At 34.6% G+C, this 18413-nt stretch overlaps 1 protein-coding gene across 2 annotated transcripts; it reads right to left on the reverse strand.

The window, feature by feature from the left end:
- Positions 1-1651: 1651 nt before the first annotated feature.
- Positions 1652-18327, reverse strand: LOC115445004. 2 transcript variants are annotated; one of them, XM_037438277.1, is made up of 12 exons: positions 18125-18327; positions 17728-17844; positions 16688-17427; positions 14298-14519; positions 9467-9633; positions 9137-9252; positions 8304-8574; positions 7571-7748; positions 6457-6567; positions 6290-6385; positions 5657-5814; positions 1652-5329 (listed from the first exon to the last, which is right to left on the reverse strand). In XM_037438277.1, the coding sequence occupies exons 2-12, from the start codon at positions 17757-17759 to the stop codon at positions 5276-5278; spliced, it is 2145 nt and encodes a 714-aa protein (XP_037294174.1). In that variant the 5' UTR covers positions 17760-17844; positions 18125-18327; the 3' UTR covers positions 1652-5275. The 2 variants fall into 2 exon arrangements, with proteins under 2 accessions (XP_037294174.1, XP_037294173.1); XM_037438276.1 differs by having other exon boundaries at positions 16688-17433; positions 18125-18326.
- Between the last annotated feature and the right edge of the window lie 86 nt (positions 18328-18413).

Here is an 18413-nt window from a genome sequence, read left to right on the forward strand (position 1 = left end):
TATCACCTGAGAATAATTTGTACTTAATGAATATACTAAGTGTTTCTCGTGGCTATACGTGCGTTAAAAGACTGCCACTACATACAGTATCCCCAATCACTAGCAATCCATAACCCACGCCGGTGTCATCTCCTTAAAAAAATATGATGAAAAATTCAAATAGTTACCACGGGAACAAATATCCGGAATAAAAAGTATAATTTTAATCTGGAACTTTGTCTATCCATGTGCCAAATTACATTCACATCCGTTCAGCTGTTAGGGCGATACTTCTTACATCCAAACATTTTTACTAACATTCGCATGTATAATATAAAAAGGTCAAAGGTTGACTGGTAGAAAACGCCTTCGGCATTAAGTCCGCCTTTATTCATTGATGTATATGAGGTATAAAATAAATAAATATAACATAAAGTAATAATCAAGATGAAAAGATTTAATCATATAAAGAAAGCAATGGCCTGGTAATTTGAACTTTATGTGCCTGACAAAAAGTTATCATTTAGTTCAAAACGAAGTTAAAATATCCATTTATCATATAATTAAACTTTGGAATGAATTAATCCAAAATACAACTCAAATTACGACTCAACTTGTTCGTAAAATCGATTCGTCAGGACATGTACATACATACGTAATGCAACCACGCCCCTAATACAATCATCGGTATAGCTACTAAATTACCTCCGTACGCTGGACATACTGAATTACTAGCATATCGTATACACTATATTTCATCCAAAGATTACTAGCATATTGCATGCACTATATTTCACTCAAAGGCGTACGAAAAGCTAATGGCAATAGCCCTTCTTTGGCCCATTGTTGGTGCAATAATTGTTTATGTTATGTGGGATTTTGTGTTTTGAAATTGTTATCTTTGTTCCAACAATAAACTTCTTTCTTTCTTTCTTTAATCAGAATAAAAATTGATTAATTAAAAACGGCAAATATCTTGAAATAGTAGTTTCGTTGGCAAAAGTATAATTCGTATAAACTACCTCATATATTAAACACTCGTTTACTTAAGAATGGCGTCAATCAACTATCCAAAATAAACTAACCAGAGGAAGATCATAAATATAAAATCAATAGCAAGTGCTAGAATAAGATAGTAGGTACAAAAAAAAGTAAACATCTTACATTTACCATCTATAGACAAGTGAGTAATTGTCGATACAAAAGCCATTTTAATGTAAATTTATAACATTTTCCAATACAGGACTAGCGGAATAATCCTTCACAATAACGACCATTTTCAATAAACTACCCTAACTTCAAACCGATTCCGGGAATGAACCAATCAAAATAATTAATTTGAAAGCATGTCAAAAAAACCTTTGTTCTAATTGGTCCATTTTTGAGATTCGGAAATAACGTTTCGGATCGTTGAATGAATAGAGCGGTTAAGCCAATCTTACATTAACTTAATAAAGACAGGGATATAACATTTATGACCTAGAAAAGGTTAAAGTAATTACTTCGATGTAAAATACGATTTGTAAAAATTTACACAATTACAAATGGAAAACCCTTGAAAATATTTGAGGAAATAAAAATAGTTCATAGTCGATGAAGCAAAAATGAAGGTGAATCTAAAAGCGATTCATTACTACTCATATGAAATAGTTGTCAAATATGCAAATAAATATAAGAGTCAAAATTTCTTCATGTTTATTTCACTTTTTTTAACATCATCATGTTACACACATTGGACAATAAACAGTGAACAATTTCAGGCATTCAAAGAGGTAGCGGTTATCTATATTATTTATGTCCCAAGCTTAGGTGAAATACGGTTATTTTCAAATTAAACTTTAGTAAATGCTCGGCAAAATATATTTTAATGCCATTATAATTTTTAAACACCAAAAAATTCATAACCGCCTTCACCATAACCTGCGACGTAGATACATCTTAAGTTTGTCGAACACATTGCGCGAACTGCTACAACACCGATACTTAAATTTAATTGTCACACTTTACATTTGATAGTTTCGTATAACATCAAAGCCGCGTAGATTATGTATCTTGATTATGTTGTGAACAATCGACCTGCGTACCTTCAACGGTGCTCGTCATGGTCAAAGTTGTATACAATTACCTTCTAATGAGTGGCATGAAGTTAAACAAGCCCGCCATATTGACATAGGTCCTTGAATTTATTTTCAAAGCAAGGATAGGCAGTATCGATTTATTCATAAGTAAATCACGAATAATTTAAATTATGATAGTTCGGTGGCACAGTCGATACATAAAACTTAAAATAAAATCGATTCGACACAAAACACAGTGTTCATTACAAATCCAGAATAACTTAGTGGTAAAACCCTTCAGTAATGCGAGTGCACAGACGCCAAACGCTCTACGGCCATCGCACGTAATGAATCTGTGTAAACACCTAAATCACAAATGAGAATGACCAATGAATAACAGACGATGCGAACAGAACTTATTGAGACGAGACTAAACAAATACCTACTTACATTATCACATGGTAGGCGATATTTTTATACGCGTATTTGATTCGCTACATTCCGCTGACGCATGCTCCGTATCTACAATACAAACCTTAAACTAAAAGTGCAGAGTTACTTACATTACGTTAATCTCCCTAAGAGCAGTCAATTCGAATTGATCTACAAAATGTTAAAAACAATAAATAACTAGCAAGTAAAAAATACATACATTTATTACAAGTTCCTAACACTATTGTAATTTGTATAAATTGTTATAAAACGAAAGTGCAGGTACTGCATAATGGAGAATTAAGCGTATCCGATATTTATATACTACGTATGTACGAGCCGGCTGCCATGATGCCATTATTGTCGCGGTCTCGGAGTCTCCCGTCACAGTCCTACGGTCGCATGCACCACGATTATAGATTATTCATTTATTTTTTTTATCGTTATACATAGCATTTAAAAGTACACTGCTAATATAGTTCGCAAGTAGTTGACTTACAAAAAATACTAAGATGTAAGTAGAACATTTTATCGATAATTATTATCGACTCAATAGAGTCGACACTCGGGAAACAATTTTAGTTATAAAATTCCGCTGCGATTTTTATACGACTGGAATCGTGGTGTACAACCGTTCGCATGTAGATCAAATATTACCTACATTAAACTATTCCGCAAATACATCAATATCCTACTACAATCGATTATACTTTATTATTTCATACGACTCACATACATTTCGCGACATAAATCTTAAATTCTAAATTTTCAGTTAGTAATGATTAGTCGATAAATGTGCATGAGTAATAACAACACCATAATAAATTCCGATATACTGTAAAGTCTATAATTCTCAACAGGGCTGGCACTCTGGTAGGTAATCTTTAAATAACAATTCATTATCCCGTTTGGGGCAACTATTATAAGGCATACATGTCAATATATCGGGACCGGCCCTGATCTGTATAAACTTCTATTCTATCATTTGAACATTTATAAATGGTGTCATCGTGTTGATTTCTTATCATAAGTCACTTGGAAACAACATGGCAGACATCGGCTCAATGTCGAATTTCTACACTAGCGTATGGTCGATTTTAGAACTACGTTAAAAAATATACAATCTAACGAACACGTCCTATTTTTATTGCATGGAATATGTATATTTCTCTCAGATAAAATATTAAGATACATTGACGTATTATCGTTTAAAACCGAACTTGGAAATGGAATTCATAATATTTAACAACAAATTATTTATTGATTTTAGATTGTATTGTACTTTTACCGTGGTAAAACCGATACGTTCCGAACTTAAATAACCAATTCAATACTAACAAATTAATATCCAAACCAATAACGCCCCAACCGTAAATAATCACATAATGTTTATTTAGGAACATACAAAAATATTTTTTTATTTATTTATTTGGTTCTGTTTCTAACACTATGTATATTTTGATGGTACGAAAAATAAATAATATTTCGATGAGTTTCAATGACTGCTCGACTTAAATTAATAAAGAAAATGAAGAAAAAGGGCGAAGTCTTTTCGAGGATTCTACATTAATGCAGAATGCATTATACGCACAAATCCGCAACCACACAATCTCAATACTTCATACACATCTATTATTGCTGAGATATCGATACTAACTATGAATTAATATTGGCATATTGTTATAACTTTCCAGCTTAGGCCGCGACCACACAATACCGAATGCTATCGAATCGATTGGCGTGCATATCGCTTCATATTATATCGCCTTTTCAGTCAGTTACTAAGTAAATAAGTCATAATGTAAAACATCGAAAACCACATATAACCCATTATACAAATCGAATTTGTCGCAGCCGCAGCCTTAGTGGGTACAAAACGATGCAACCAGCACTTACTGGCGCCGATTAGTCTACAGTTTTGGAAGGCGTTGATTTAGTAACTTTGAAATTAATTCGTGTAAAATTTAACATCTTATTTCGATCTACCACCATACACACTTGCAACACGTTACATCGAAACAAGCTAACCACGTCACGTTTTACTTTCAAACACGTTCTCGTTCACCTAACACGTATTCTAAAGCCCAGTGCACACTGTGGTGTTTTCATATAATGCAATATTTCTATCTTACCTTTTTATGTCCAATTTCGTTGCTTTCCTTAATACCGCAGTGCACATTAGGCACGAATTCCCTTTTTAAAATCACGACACATTTCTACATAACAACAATTCATCTAATCTAGACTATTACATTAAGTATAGGCAGATAATATATGCCTGGCAAATGCTTCTGGTGATTTCGGTCCATCAAACATTATCGTTAGGTTTCAACATGCTTAAATACACAGGGTTTGAAACTCTTATCAAAAACCTAAGGTACAAAATATATTCTGAAGCATATGGCTGCTTCGTAAGAACGATAAAAAAAAAAGAAAATTGTCCGGTTAGACATTAAAAAATGTTTTCTTCGCATTTCGATCTTCGCTTCCCCAACGCACTGTGCATTAGGTTACGCTTAACGAACGCACCGCGAACCGTCATTTGATCACTACATTAAACGCACTCATAAAATGGCGTGTCAGTTGTCACCTAAGGATTATTATTTCCAAACTCAACTATTCGGAAGCATCGATACAAATTCATCGACATTTTCACTAAAACCCAACATCACGCAGACATCACTTACTGTAACCTCAACTAATCGCATACATACAAAAATTAAAGCATGAAGAAAAATATGTTTTACTCTTGAGACTATGAATATCGAATTTGTTCCTAAGTTTGTTATCGCGTACATGAAGCGGTGTTATGACGGTGCGCTCGTCGACATCTCTAATGACACTGACTCCGGAACTTGTATCTGTAAAGTACATACACTTATAATGCGACGGAAGGTTGACATAGCCTGAAAGAGGGTATAAAATAGAACGGGATGCATGACCTTATGTGAATCAAATTAATTTCTGAGTAAGGGTCCATGGCGTCTTGCTTGATTTGATGTTGATAATTACTCAACATTATTCCGATACAAAGTCCGATGTATAAATATGACACTTACTGTTAACGTAATAAATTAAATAACAAAAAAAATATAAAAGTAATAAAATGAACCTTTTACTGCTCTAACAAATAATATATCATATATACACCCGTAACGTTACGTATAAATATTGTGATAAGTGTATACCTTGTTAGCGGCAAGGTGCGCGTGTGCGTGCGCGTGCGCGTGCGCGTGCGTGAAGACGTCGTGCATGGTGTCGATGGAGTGCAGCGCGCGCTCGTCCAGCACGGCCTCGAGCGCCGCCGCCAGCTCCGAGCTCTCCGCGAACGCCGCGCCGCCCTCCGCTACAACCAACAAACAACAAACATCACTAAATAATAACAAACATCGAAATTACCAAAATCGATTCCAATTTCAATAAATTATAAAAGTTTCAATCCACATGCAAAATTAATTAGAGATACTCCTAGGGACTATTACCATTGATAACAACGCTATTATTTTTGAATAACTGTGCAAGCATCCTTTTAACTTATAAACAGCCGTTTTCAATAAATGATCCGAATATCAATTTTCAATCTGATTCTAAACCAATAAAAATAAGCGATTTGTAAACATGTCAAAAAAACTGTTCTGGCTGGTCCTTTTTTTAAGATAGATAGAAAAAGCAATTAGTATCGTTTGCTAAAAATGACGTTAATTGTTAGCTGCATTTTAATTACACGAATAGTTGACGAAGCAAATATTTCACCGCTTAACAGAAACTGATGGAAAATATTTTATTTAATCAAATACATCCATTAATATTATTGAGTTTACCTTGATTGAAAAATTCCGTGAAAGCTTCATCTGGAATCTGACTCAACACCGCCGGGTCTAGTATGTCGTCGGGGGGCACTTGTCCTACTTCTACTTCTGGAATTACATTATTGATAAGTTACTATATTGGCATTGGCATAACCGAGACTTTCTTTTTCTCTACGCACCTATATCGTTATGGTTGGTGGAGCTGGCGATGTATTCTGTGTCACTCAAAGGGCCCATAGCCGTATCTTCCGAACTGTCGTATGTTGATGAGTTTGAACACACGTTGATTTCTACAAAAAAATACATCGGATATATAAATATAACGATTTTTTATTATACTATGAAACCCACATCATATTTTACTGTCCCATCGTTATTGTCCCAACCGCAAATCATAAGTTTGTAAAAGGGACATTTGACGCAAATGGGGAACATCGAGAAATTATTCAACTTCCATTAATTACCTCTAGTCAAGTACTAAATGATAGCCAAACACGTATATTTTGTTAATCTGCATAAAATAAACTAAATACTTTTTGTTTTTGTTATGGTCAATGCAAAACAATTCTTGACACTATCACTTTGTAGTACATTTTTTTTCAAGTTGCCAAATTTTTTTTTACCATATATTTTTTATCTGTAGTAATATGGCGCGCATTTGATAAACATGAGTGTATAATCTATATTCGTAATTATAAAAAAATAATCGCAATTATAAAGAATGTAATCAAACATTTTAAAAACAAGTCTTTGTTTAAATGGTCTAAAAAGAAAAGAAAAGCTATAAATCGAATCAATCTTTGTTTTATATTATGTACATATCAAAGCTTGAAGTAAGATTTACCTTTGTCAAGATGAAGTTACATTATCTACACAAGTAAATTTCATAACAAACATTTTTTCAAAAAAAGTTTAAATTTTGTTTTTAATTTTTTTTTATTTATTTTTCAATTAAAACCCATTCTTAGTTACAACGCGTTTTCTCCAGTTAAAACTAGTTTTCACTAAATGCCTTTGTTATAACAAGAATTAACAGCTGCTAAAAGTTACCGCCAGTGAAAACTAGTTCTAACTAGATGAAACATGTTTTGTCGAAAAGATTCAGTTAAAACTGTTTCTAAGGAAGTCAAAGTTCAATCGTTCGGAGCCGTGAGCATAGGCTAGTAATACAACGAAGTTGAGCAGTCTTAAAGGAGAAACCATGAAATATATTATTTACTCTCTAAGCTACTATACATACACAGAAAATAGTTGAGTCTCATTGTGATTGTTCAAGTGTCCATGACTAGTTACCTGAGAGCGAGTGGTCGGCGGAGGGCGCGGGCGCGAGCGCGAGCGGGCGGAGCGCGGGCGCGCGCGGCGGTGCGCGACGGCGGCGCTTGGCGCGGCGCGGGGGGCGCGCGCCCGACACCACGCGCGTGCGCACCACCTTCTTCGGCCGGCTATCGCGGCTCAGCTTGTCGTAGTTATCCTGGTAACGCATCTTTACACATCACATCTTATCCTCATAACAATGGCGTCGCACACACGGATATGCATCTTGGATAATCGCCGGTGCCGTGAGTAGCTCAGTAAAATCACATTATACGAATTTAACAGTCACGCACCTGTCTGCACGCCTGTTCTGACATGAACCTTAAATTATAGTCAGATAAACGACAGAATCAGTGCACAGGACCGGTAATGGACATCTATAGGGAAGGCCTTGCGGCCAAAGATGAAGAAGAACCCATTAAAGCGTTTAATTTTATTTTATTGACATCGTATAATTACTACATATTTCTAAACGCTAAACGATTTACCTCAAAGATTTCTTCCATCCCGGAGTCTAAGACCACGTCTGCGGCTATATAAACGACTTGATATAATATTGATATACTATAATTATTTATATTACATAGAAGAAAAATGTATTGATTTATTTACAGAAGATAGAAATGAACCTAGCCTCCGGGATGAAAACCACAATCACTCCGGAAAGATATGCGATCACATTGACGTGTTGGAGTAATTATTATGTGCTGACCCGCTTCCATGCGTGCTCGGCGCAGAGCGGCGTGTGGTCGTGCAGCGGCAGCAGCGGCTGGCGGCAGCGCGCGCCGCCCGCGAACACCGCCGCGCACGCCGCGTACAGCCGCTGCTCGCCCGCCAGCGTCACGTGCGCCAGGCAGTGCCGCCCGCACGGCAGCGCGCGCGCCGTGCAACGCTCCGTCGCGCACCACGCCGTCGCACCGCTCGCGCCACTCCCGCTCGGACCCAACCCTGAACCACTCTCGCCACCAGACCACCCGCTTTCGCTGTGAATCAAATTTATAGTTTACCACTTATGCGTTTTTAAACAACTTGAAGAAGGCAAGAAATTGTGGACTTATTATATTGACTTTGTAGGCTATCGAGCCATTACATAATAAAAAAATGAAGGAATTAATGTATGTGCATACTTTTCCCACGTGTCAATTACTTTATTTGTTGGTAAATGAAGTTGTATATTTTAAACTACTTCAATTATTTCCTTGGTAGCTATATTGCTAGTCATTATTTTCTATACAAGGCTGTGTTATTAATAAAAAAATATAGATTTACTTATTATTGCATACAAAAACAACCTTAAGAAGTATTAGTACAATGCAACAGACATATTTGTCTACAACAAGAATGTGCTGGCTCGACCGATGTAGTACATATTTGCTTTTACATTCCCTACGGTACGTGAAATTTTCAAACAAATCTCTTGTCTTTTCCTAAGCAGTATTATAGGTGTTTATAGAGTTTATGTGGGGCCGATTTTGCTTTATATACCACTAAAGGTTTGTAGTAGGACCTTCTATCGAGCTCAACTTATACTTTGTTTACGCTTACCGCAACCGTCTCCTTTCTTGAGACGTCAGAACAGAATTCATCCCTCGCGTCGCCAGTAGATGGTTTAAGGTTTGCGTTGGCAGTTGACCCGATGAGTTTGGCCCTGCCAGTTGTTTCTGTAACAAAACAAAATAATATATTTAAAATATGTTTGTTTCATATTTTATGTTCGCTGGTCGATATGTTTTCCCTGGGTATGATGAGATGGAGTTTCTATAGGTACAACTAATATGTAGCGAAATGCAATATGTAAAGGATAAAGACAAACGAGACTAAGCCTATTTAAGTAGTAAAATTTAATGATCTATTAAGAAAAAACAATTAAATCACCTTGATCAATGTGGTCAGCGCGCGGTCGTCCCGGTGGTCCTTCGTTAGCCGGAGCGCGGCGTGCGCACGCGCCACGTGCCTCCGCAGCGCCGCCCGTCGCAACGCCAGTCGAGACCCTCTCGACTCCGCCGCGCTCTCTTCCACGCATACCTCGCCGTACCCCGATTCTAACAAGAAAAAAAAACCATCTTTTCAATAAAATAAAATCGACTCGTACAATTCGTCAGATAACAGATGTTGTGCAGAAAATAAAAATATGTAAATATTTATAAAAGTAAGTATACAAAAATCACATAAAATACTTGAACTGTTTAAATCAAAGGCATTTTTATCAGTTCGTGACTGAATGCTCTATGATTCCTTTGCCTCCTCTACATTGTGAATTTTATGTATGTACTTATAAATAATAATTATATGCAACTACTTTAATTTAACTCCACGCTGACACATCCACAACACATAAATCTAAAACGTTTACAACATAATTTTATATTCCTGGATCACACGAGCATTTGTCACAACGCGGGAATCGAATCTGCAGTCTGCAGCGCGCATTCTGTCAATAGCTGACAGTTATTTCAAACAATTGACAGTTATATTAAACTAGCTTTTGCCCGCGGCTCCGCCCGCGTTATACAGTTTTTCAGGCTAAAGTTTTCCGTTATAAAAGTAGTAGTTTCCCGGGAGCCTCTCAAACTGTCTCCATACCAAATTTCATCTTAATACGTTGGGTAGTTTTTGAGTTTAACTCGTTCAGGCAGACAGATGCAGCGGGGGACTTTGTTTATAATATATTTTTTAGAACTTTTTAAGAGGAATAATCCCGTCATACATCATTGTTGCATAACTTTAACCGTTTACGCAGCGCACGCAACGGAAGCTCTCAAAACTAATATTTTTTCCCCGTTTTTGCAACATGTTTCATTACTGCTCCGCTCCGATTGGTCATAGCGTGATGATATATAGCCTATAGCACTCCAGGAACAAAGGGCTATCCAACACAAAAAGATTTTTTCAGTTCAAACACGGTAGTTCCTGAGATTAGCCATTACTGCTCCGCTCCTACTAGTCATAGCGTGATGATATATAGCCTATAGCACTCCACGAACAAAGAACTATCCAACACAAAAATATTTTTTCAGTTTGAACCGGTAGTTCCTGAGATTAGCCATTACTGCTCCGCTCCTATTGGTCATAGCGTGATGATATATAGCCTATAGCACTACACTAATAAAGAGCTATCCAACACAAAAATATTTTTTCAGTTCGAACCGGTAGGTCCTGAGATTAGTCATTACTGCTCCGCTCCTATTGGTCATAGCGTGATGATATATAGCCTATAGCACTCCACGAATAAAGGGCTATCCAACACAAAAAGAATTTTTCAGTTTGGACCGGTAGTTCCTGAGATTAGCCATTACTGCCCCGCTCCTATTGGGTATAGCGTGATGATATATAGCCTATAGCACTCCACGAACAAAGGGCTATCCAACGCAAAAATAATTTTTCAATTTGGACTGGTAGTTCCTGAGATTAGCGCGTTCAAACAAACAAACAAACAAACAAACTCTTCAGCTTTATATAATAGTATAGATTAATATTTTCGTTAAGTTTTCTTAAATTTTCTAATTTTCCGCGATTTTTTTTTTAATTTTTTCATTCATAAGAACCTTCTCCTGACAATAACAAACACAACAACAACAAAATTTGTGAAATCGGTCCAGCCGTTCACGCGTGATGGCGTGACCAAGGGAAATAGGGATTCATTTTTATATATATAGATAATGAAATAGGTACATACATAGGGTGCATATAGGTTTTATATAGATTTAATCTTAATTTAATTAAAAATAATTGTAATAATATTCTATAAACGTTTATTTGTATCCAAAACATCATGGAAAATATCTCAGTTTTTGTAAACTTACTGATTAAGAAATGACATTGTATACTCATATTTACCGTAGGCATGGAAGAAAACAAAGACGATAATTAAATTATTATCTAGCCATTTTTAATCATATCTGTTGTACTCCTGCGCTTGATATTCATACAAACCTATTAAATGCCGTGCTAACCGCAAAAGTGGCATGTCGGGGGAACATTATTTCGAGATCATCGAAGTTTTGTAAACATTGTTTTATAGTTTTGTATATAAAACTGAGACAGAGAAACTCTTTTAAGGTTTGTTTAACAAGTTCTAAATAACATACCGTTATGTACGTAAGTTAAGTAGCACGTACTGTAGGCACGGATAAATTAAAATTTAAGTAAGTATACAATTACCTATCCATTGTTAATACTTAATGTAAGCACTCGTTTGAATTTACAGCTACGAACAAAGAAATTATTTTAAATTTAGGTAGGTACTATTCGATTTCATTTATTTTTCCTTCATTGAGTCTAAGTATTTGCAGAGACAAATCTGTCTCTACGTTTAATGATTGTCGACATAGATAAATGTAATTTATTTGCATGATTGTCATCTAAGCTACAGATATGTTAAAAAATGTGACGTCTGATACCAACAATACCGACGTTTTGATAAAAATGTAAACATTGTAACGCAAATTTTGCGAGATCCATGACCTATGAGTCACGCATAGGTTAAACGAAGCCACATTTCCACTACCTTTTACGGCGTATGTGATTCATTTTTCACAACAAACGTGCATAAGAATTAAAACTTCCTGTATACATACTTCTATTTTATGATGTAGATTTGTTTTGTAGCAACATAATATTTTATGGGTCATGTTTTGGGTCTTGAAGATATAAAAATGATATAAATATATGTACACCTATCACATTTTTATTTGTAATTCTTTTTCCTCTTAATTAAATATATCTTCTATTCACATTGTGTAGCGTGGACTGTGCCACAAAACGTGACAAAAGTTCAAATACAAAATTAAACTCGCCACTCGGCGAGTCAATTATTTAACACCATAGGTACTTGTTGCTAGTCACTTAAAAAATATTAAATAGGGCAAAATCAGTGCACAAGATAAAATCGCTAGTTAGAAAAAAAGATGCGAGAATCTGAACTAGGATTTTTGTTATTACATATCTAAGTGACACAAGCAAATACCTCGCCGAAGTGAAGCAATGTTCATGGTGCTTAATATCATCAACCAGAACTTCTAATTAAAGGCGCCGTAATGATATACCCAACATTCTTGGGAATCATGTGTTTTTTTTTCTTTTAATAACATTCTGCCACTATAAATGCCCAATAATTACATTGGTTAAAATGCCTTTCAAAGCAGAAAACAGCAGTGCTTGCACGTTGCAGCTTGAAGACAGAAAAAAGCGATTGTACTAACTAGGGGCGTAGCTAACGCCGCATAAGCGGTAACACTGATAGGGGTCCCCTAAGCCTTAAGGTCGAAAAAAGCAAAAGTAATGTGGAATATATATTTTTGTAATTTATTTTTGTGAACAGTATAAATTTTGTAGTAACAAAACGACTCGAAAAAACTTCATAATGAGTGCATAATAAATTATGAATTAAAAGGACTAATCAGGGTGAAAAAAATTACCACTACGCCTATCGCAGTAACATGATACCTACAACAGCTGACTCGAACCGTGACTGATACAAGTCACGGTGACTAATTTTTCGTGGATATGCGTGTCGTAGTTTATTGGATATATCAGGGGGCCCTATACCATCTACGGGGGCCTATCCGTCTTATTGTAATTACGGGCGTTCTAATCAATGGACAGCTTTGAAACCCGAAACCTGAAAACCTAAACCCGACTATCAAGTCTTCTTTGATTAAAAATCAGAAGAAATATGTTAAAATTATCTTTTTTGAGATAAATAAAGACGAATACGAAACAATTTTTCAATTTTTTATTGCGGTTTTTTATATAATTTTCTCTCTATGTTTTAGAGTTGCAGGCTTCTTCAAGCTTGTTATATAGTTTTATTTCAATGTCTAATATTCGTGTAAACGTAAGAAATCATTAAACTATTTTCCAAACAGGGTAACAATAAATACTATGGACGGATAGATGCCCTTAGATAAAAATTATCCCGGGCAATTATTTTTAAGAATTATCATATATTTATCATGATCCAACTATTCCAATCAAATTTCAATATTAGAAACCAGCCTACGCGCTATCCGAGCTAGACTAACGAACGTCTAGTTAATAGTGACCATATTTGTCTTACGTCATAAGTGACAACGGCGGGGATTTTCCTGTACTTTTACAATGTTTACCTGTCGGTATCATGAGCGTAATTGAGTCGGTAATCCGCCTTGGACAGGCGAGGTAGACTGGGGAACAGATTTTACTTACAGACTTTACATATTTACTCGAATTAAAGAGTTTTGACACCTGGGCGAAAATAACGCTTTCTTTTCTTTCGCTACTACGTTATTTTAAAATGAACCTACGTATCATAATAACATGGAAATTCATTCGATGAGTTCCTATGGTAAATCATTGTTAAGAACTACTTTTCTTCTACAAAGGACTTGGCAATTGTATTGTTCTTTTTTATGGTTACGCTACTTGGACTAGACATACATACAATGTATATAGATTTTTTTTATATTTCTACAGATCAAACGAAATGTTCAATATTTTTAGCGCTATAGGCAGTTTATTTTATTTTTATTGACTTCAGATATAATTAAGTCAATGACAGAAGGGTGAAACATGAAAATTTGGCTAGTGGTAAATTTGCATTGCATAATTCGATAATTATACCAAACAAATGGACGCAACAACTCTGACACAAGACTACTAAAATCAAATAAAGATGCAATTTCGACATTTTATTAAACAAAATACTTTACATTTACACATAACTTACCGAATTCCGGCATGTTGTCATCTTCGCTGCTGCTGCTCTCCAGGTAAGTGAACGTCGGCCGCTTGGAGTCCAGGGGACCGCAACTGAACAGACTGTCCCCTGGCGCGTGCCAGGTGCCGCAGGGGACTGGTATTGCGCGCTTTTGCACCGGTATCCGCTGCAACGCCTCATGCACCGCCGGGCCCCGCCCGCGCCGGGCCTTAGATTGGGACGCTGCCTTACCTGATCATTTATTACAGATTAAACAATACTGACGCATAAAGTTAGTTTGTTACAATACACCTGTCCAGTCATACACTCTAAATAACATTCTTAATTCTGATTATTTCAATATTCTCTCATTCAAATCTGTGTGGCACTTTACTGGAACTAATAAATGAATTAACTATAGTGAAAGTTACTTGTGTTTTTTGTTACAATATTAATATTGAATAGCATGGGAGATGCACTGACAAATGATTTATACAGCAATATTCCATAGCATGAAAAATTAACAGACAAATGTTTCATTCAGAATGTGCATACAAATAAAACTTTAGAGGCTCTATTAATCATTTAAGGTGGTAGCTCAAGGTCCATTTTCATACATTTTGTTTCGGCTTTAATCTGGGTAACTAAACAAGTATTGGCAAGTAAAGAATTTAAATTCAAGTCTAGTTAGTGATTAGTTCTCGCAGTTGAAGAAAAACGTGAAAATAATTAATAATCATGGATATTTCGGCCTTTAAAATTTAATATGACGAAATTTTAAAGGCAGAAATATCCATGATTATTAATTATTTTTACATTTTTCTTTCAACTGCGAGAACTAATCACTAACTAGACGTGAATTTAAATTCTTTACTTGCCAATACTTGTTTAGTTACCCAGATTAAAGCCGAAACAAAATGTATGAAAATGGACCTTGAGCTACCACCTTAAAGGGTTACATGTATTGCGATTTCAGAGTGACAATCAGAGTCCACAAAAAATACTTTAATATATAAATGTACGCATGTGTATTGTATTGTAAATTTGTAGATTAGTAGACATATTCAACCTTTTCTTTACTTATGATGCCTCCGGCCATAAAGTAATTAATTTTCATACATCACACTTTATAAACATACAGTAATAACTCGTGTTATAATTCTATTAGAGATCAATATACAAAGCCAGTTGAATTGAAATTATTAAAAGTTATGTCTCCCTTACACGGAAAACGACACTATTAAAATACTTGTTTAACTTCCTTTTGCTCATATCCAATCGTAAGTCTGAGTGCCATATAACCTTTTACAAAGAATAGATAAAATATAATCAATACAAAAATAAATACTGCTTTTTGGGTTTTAAATATGCAAGCTTATATTTATATGCTTCCATACATTGCTTTCATACTATGTAGCTAGACCGCCCAACATAAAAACCTTCAATACATGTAGTGTGATACAAAACAGTGTAATTATACTTAAATTTAAAAAGAATCCTCCACCATCCTGTAGTATGCTCAAGTTGTTTGCTGATTATAATTATTTATATCAAAAACCTACGTTTTTTTCCCCACAAAACAAATTTTTTTTTGTATTTTAAAAATCATATATTGAATTGTATAAAAATATGCATTTTTTCACTATCCAGACAACTTCATAAAACAAAATTGGGAAGAAATTGAATGTTATATATTTTGTAGTAATATATTTTTAAATATGTTCAGGTATTGTGTATATCATATAAATATTTATGAACAAACATTATACTTTCTGAAATCAACTGCTTGGAAATTTTATATTTTCACATACTTTTAGTATACCATTGTGAATATAAATAAATGATTCATGAAAAAAATTACCTGGTAAAAATAAAATAACTACAGATTAAAATTATTTTGTTGCTTCTTTTCATATCACCTAACATATAAAAAAAATTATAAATACTTTACAAATATGGTTATAATTAAATGCATTTTTTTCTTACTAGTGATATCCAGTGGTCAAAGTTTGTATCTCGAATTTAATATATCATTCACAAAACAAATTTTATTTCTCATTTCTTATATATAATATAAACTTTAATTAAATGTTAAATCTCACATACCTTCAACCGCACAATGTTCTTAAAAGGCATTCAAAACTCTTCTTTCACTTATATTATGTAGATATTTATTAGAATTATTAATTTAATTAACAAGCATCATTAAAATTTATGTATTCTAAGCTATAATGTAAATTATCAAAGTAATGTAATTGGGCACATAAAATAATTGTTGGAACACCACTTAAGGTTTCTTTCAATACTTTCATATCCTACCCAAATACTACTATGATTATCAGGGCAATATATAAATGATTGTAATGAAAAATATCATAAAAAATACATGCACACATTGAATGCAAAAGAAAAAAAATCACCTGACACAGCTTTCTTAGGTGGGGAAGTGGGGACTTTAATAGATCCTGCTGAAGGCTCAGTTTTGATTGATGCACATAAATTTTCAATTAAACCTTGTTCTCTTTTGAAAACATCCAGAAACGTTTCACCTCCAGTTTGTTTCCCAGTTGATGTTTGCTTTACATTATTTGTATTAATGCTATTAATACTGTTTTTGGTACAATGAGTGGGACTTTGGGCATTCGGGCTATGAACACTTGGTCGACGAACTGTAGCAGAATCTTTCCTCACAGTGTCTTTTGCAACATTTTTTGATTTTGCCACTTTGGTATGAGTGTTCTTGCTATCTTTAACAATTGTCTGAACTGGTTTAGACACTGATGCATAATGCCCATTGGAGATCACCTCTTTCTTCTCTTCTTTTATATCACCATTGGTAAATGCAGCTAACACATCAAAGTCTTTAGTTGGACTCTCAATGAATTTACTTTTCATATCATTGTCAAATATGTAATTATCCTCAGTGTGACTCACGGTGATCTCGCCTGCCACAACATCGGAATCATGAAATGTATATAATTCATGGGGATCTATTTTGAATTTTGTGTAAAAGTTATCATTGAACTGAGTGATGTATGTCTGTTCATCCCCCGAGTTGTCATGAATGAACATATTGACATCACTGCAACCAGATACACCCTCAACTGCCATCTTATACTGTGTAGCGCAGCTTGCATCTGATATATTTTGGGGTATGCCACTGAAACTATAATTAATGTTATTGTTATTTCCTTTTAAAACAATGCACTACGTATATAGGATTAAATTATGTAAAAAAAATTATGATTAAGAAGCAGGTTAATGACATTCACTGTGTTACTCAGCACGCCAAATTATACATAAGTTAGATTATAACTGTAAAAATAACATTTATTCCAAAAGGTTGTCGTAACATTACAATGATGAGAAGCATTTGCAATATATATTTGTTTTGGATAAGAATAGAAAAGCAGTGTTTGTTAATAATACATTTATCAGGTTTATACACTGTAAAACTTACCCCACATTTTCTGTAGTGCTCAAATAAGACATGCTGTGTACATTTTACAACACAATCATACAAACAATATTGACACTACCAAATAATATTAAATTAGCATGGTCCCACGGCTTCATACTGAAAATATTAATACATTTTATTGAACGTACATTAATGCGCATTAAGTTATTTGTAATACTATTTATTGCAAAACAAAATATTTTGATTTTTGTGCAAGTATCCATCTGACATCATAATGACATATGTCACATAAATAATTTTGTAAATACTCGTCAGGGTTCAATTAGTTCCCGTTATTTGTCTCGTGGTGATGAAGGAGCACCCAAATATTTTTATTGTTTTCCAAAACTAATCGGCAATAAACATTGATAAAGAAGATTACAAAAACAATTCTCACATGATAACGCACACTCTTCCGTACACATTTTGTACTTTTTATAGGTACAAACTATTTCAATATCATGGATTGATATTATGTGACTTATTTTATTCAGTAATTACCTAAAAACCTAATAAAACAAAAATATTTTACTCAATAACATCAAGAACAACTGACAGAACGCAGCAAATGGCAGCCAAAATGCCACAGATAATGAACGATTTATGGTGTAAAACCTTACGGTCTACATCGTACGGTCGATCTTGTCGGATCTACCGTGCCTTTTTCCAATTTGGCTCAAACAAAG

The sequence above is a fragment of the Manduca sexta genome, chromosome 13, assembly GCF_014839805.1.
Source record: "Manduca sexta isolate Smith_Timp_Sample1 chromosome 13, JHU_Msex_v1.0, whole genome shotgun sequence".
NCBI lineage: Eukaryota > Metazoa > Arthropoda > Insecta > Lepidoptera > Sphingidae > Manduca > Manduca sexta.